This window comes from Microtus ochrogaster, linkage group LG5 (assembly GCF_000317375.1).
Source record: "Microtus ochrogaster isolate Prairie Vole_2 linkage group LG5, MicOch1.0, whole genome shotgun sequence".
Lineage (NCBI taxonomy): Eukaryota > Metazoa > Chordata > Mammalia > Rodentia > Cricetidae > Microtus > Microtus ochrogaster.
The window spans coordinates 37814938-37817913 of NC_022031.1; the positions used below are offsets into that span (position 1 = coordinate 37814938).

General features: G+C 56.6%; 1 protein-coding gene across 4 annotated transcripts in view; it reads right to left on the bottom strand.

Annotated features, from left to right (window-relative positions):
- Positions 1-1429: 1429 nt before the first annotated feature.
- Cntfr (ciliary neurotrophic factor receptor) overlaps positions 1430-2976 on the bottom strand; it is a 38226-nt gene continuing 36679 nt past the window's right edge. For 3 of the 4 annotated variants that reach the window (XM_026786692.1, XM_005362028.2, XM_005362027.3), the window contains exons 8-10: positions 2673-2853; positions 2185-2353; positions 1430-2071 (exon numbers count right to left, since the gene is read on the bottom strand). In XM_026786692.1, coding sequence (XP_026642493.1) covers position 2071; positions 2185-2353; positions 2673-2853 — 351 coding nt within the window. In that variant the 3' untranslated portion in view covers positions 1430-2070. Of the gene's footprint in view, positions 2072-2184; positions 2354-2672; positions 2854-2976 lie in introns of those variants that run through there. The other variant, XM_013351953.2, reaches the window with a different exon arrangement.

Consider the following 2976-nt stretch of genomic DNA (forward strand, 5'->3'; position numbering starts at 1 on the left):
TCTAAGCCTGCTGGACCTAGGATGCAGACTCCAGCCTGAGCCACACCTCGCCGAGCCCAAACCAGCAGGCAGAGCTGGGAGTTCAGGGTGCAGATGCAGTTCCACAGTTACTTCTCAGGATGCCCACTCTGGGAGTCTCTTCCTGTGCCCAAGGAGGCACAGTTCCCATGGTTTGGAAAGTCACAGGTTAGCCAGGCATAGTGGCACACGCCTTTACTCCCAGCACTTGGGAGGCAGAGACAGGTGAATCTCTCTGAGTTTGAGGCCAGCCTGGTCTACATAAGTGAGTTCTAGGGTGCCCAGAGATGCATAGTGAGATCCTGTAACAGAAAAGCTACAGTTTGCCCTGAATCAGGTCTTTTCTACCCACAAGTCTCCACCTGACACTCTCTCTCCGCCAGCTTCTCTCCTTCACTCTGCAGTTCCGGCTCCGGGACTAACTGGGTCTGGACCTTGTCTAGTCTAGGTCTGATGCACCAACACTCCAGGTTCTGGGATCTCCCTCCCAAGGCATGGCCTCACATGGGCCTGGTCTGAGAGGGTGGGGTTGTGTCGCCATCAGGAGAATTCTTGGTGGCATCTAGCACCCACCTGCTACGGTGAGCGCAGGCTATAGTAACGCACTGGTGTATGGGGCTTTGACGACACCCCCCTTTACTCGAAGTACACAGAACATCCTGGCTTTCAGGCTAGGACTCTGGCCTCTTCCCACTCTACCTCAAAAGTCTGTCAACCTAACTCTAGCTCTGGGTATTTCCAGCAAAGAAGCTCTGGCACGATGGTTTCTGTAAGAGAAATTGGGTCTCTCTCCACATAGCCCCGGTTGTCCTAGAACTCACTATGTACACCAGACTAGCCTCCGACTCAGAGATCTTCCTGCCTCTGCCTCCTGGATGCTAGGATTAGAAGAATGTGCCACCACATCTGGCTGGAATATAATCTAAATCTGAGGCTTAACCCCTGTATAATGCCCTTTCTGAAGCCCAGGTTCAGTTCCTATCCATGCTCCAGGAAGCCTCTGCCTTCAGGCTGCCTTCTTGCTTGGCCAGACCCAGGACATTGTGTTCTGAACCTCTGTAGCCTGGAGGAATCCCTGCTGATCCATCTGGACTATGCCCCTTATCTGGGCACTTCTAGAAAGAATCTCTGGGGATAATCCATAAGCCGCCAGTCAGAACTTCAGCAGCTTCTACAAATGACTGGTACCCAACATGGGTCCAGCTTGCACTTGGGCCCATTTCCCACAAGTTTGTCCTTGGATGCATGCTCCAGGGAAGCCCAAGCCCTTAAGAAGCAGAGCACATGATTGTGACCTGAAGGCTGAACCGTTTTCCACCTTCCCCAACCTGGCTTCTCTCTCCTTCTGTGACTGCAGGGCAGAGGTCCTCGGAAGAGTGGTTCCCTCCCAAAGTGGTTCTGTTCCAAGATCTCATGAAATGGTGACGTTTAATGAGAACCCCTACCCCCCACCCCTGTATATACATCTATAAAAAATTCAAATACAGCAAGTTACCATTGAGTCAGACTAGAAGGGACTGACAGGACATTAAATACTGGGGGGAGGAAAGGGTCAATGGAGGATCGTACAAAACAGGGGCAGAGGTGGAGGGGGCTGAAAAGTGTGGGCACTGGGGGGAGGGGGATGGCTGGGCCCCCCCAGTGTCAGGAGCTTATAATCTGATGGTGGCAACAGAGACCCTGGGACAGACAGGAGGCTGGGGCAGGAGGAGAAAACTGTGGATATGGGGGGGTTCCCCTTAGGTCCCCCAAGGGCTCCTGGGAGTCGCTGGCGTTGGAGGGTCCAGCCCGAGGGGGGCAAGATGAGAGGGGTCTTTGGTGGGTGGGTTAGCTGCATGGTCCTCCTCCGTGGATAGAAAGGAGGGCCGGCTCGGTGTGGTGGGGCTAGGTGACGGCAGGCCCGGGCCTGCCGGGGTCTCTACAAATTGTGTCTGAAGAGAATGCAAAAGATCCTCCTGCCCGTGTGCAAAATAGAAGCCGGGGTCTGCAGGCTCAGCTCCGGCCTCCTGCTCCTCTGCAGGCGCTCTGGCATGTCCTCATGGGATGCCCGGCTCTGAGGAGACACGCGGGAGGCGGGGGTGGGGGGGTGGGGCTGTGAGGGCTGCGGCTGGGATGGAGGTCCCTAAGGCCTTCCCTTCCACAGCCGCCCAGCCTCACTCCACCTACCAGATCAGGAGATTGTTGGCTGTGACAGCAGCGGCAGCCAGGGCCAGAGTGACAGGGACACCGGTCAAGAAGGGTATGGAGGGTCCTCCGCCGCTGCCTAGCTCTCCAGGGTCACAGATCTTCGTGGTGGGTGGGGGTGCCAAGGAGCTGGTGGTGCTGGTCGTGGTCTCTGGGGAGCATGGGGAAAACTCAGGGCGGGGCCAGGACTAGGTCCCACCCAGAGCTGGGGTTTCCTGAGGTACATTGTCTCTGCTCCCTCAGATTAGTGTTGTCTTTCCCACCCACCCTGCTTCCCAAGGCACATAGGCGACCACTGCACCCAATAACCCCCACCAAGGGCATCTAGAGAACAAGACCCAGGAACACAGGTATTGGGCAGATGGGTGGGTCTGTGACAGTCAGGGAGGATGCGTCTCAGAGGCCGTACTACGAGGAGGAGCTTGAGGGGTGTGTGCACAGAGGACAGGGCAGGGGGCAGGCAGGCTCACCGGGGGCCTGGGCTTCAGTGGTGAGATGTCGTGGCTCCTCTGTCCAGGGTGTGGCGTGAGCAGCCACGCTCCAGTCACTCCACGTCCCAATCTCGTTGTCCTTAGCTGCCACCTGGATGATGTACTCCTTCCCAGCATAGGCGTCCGTGATGGTGTGCGCTGTGCCATCTGACAGCTCCACCTGCAAGCCCGATCGCGGGATGGGGTAAGAGACACCTTTGGTGTGACAAGTGACTCACACACACACACACACACACACACACACACGCACACACACACACACACACACACACACACACACACA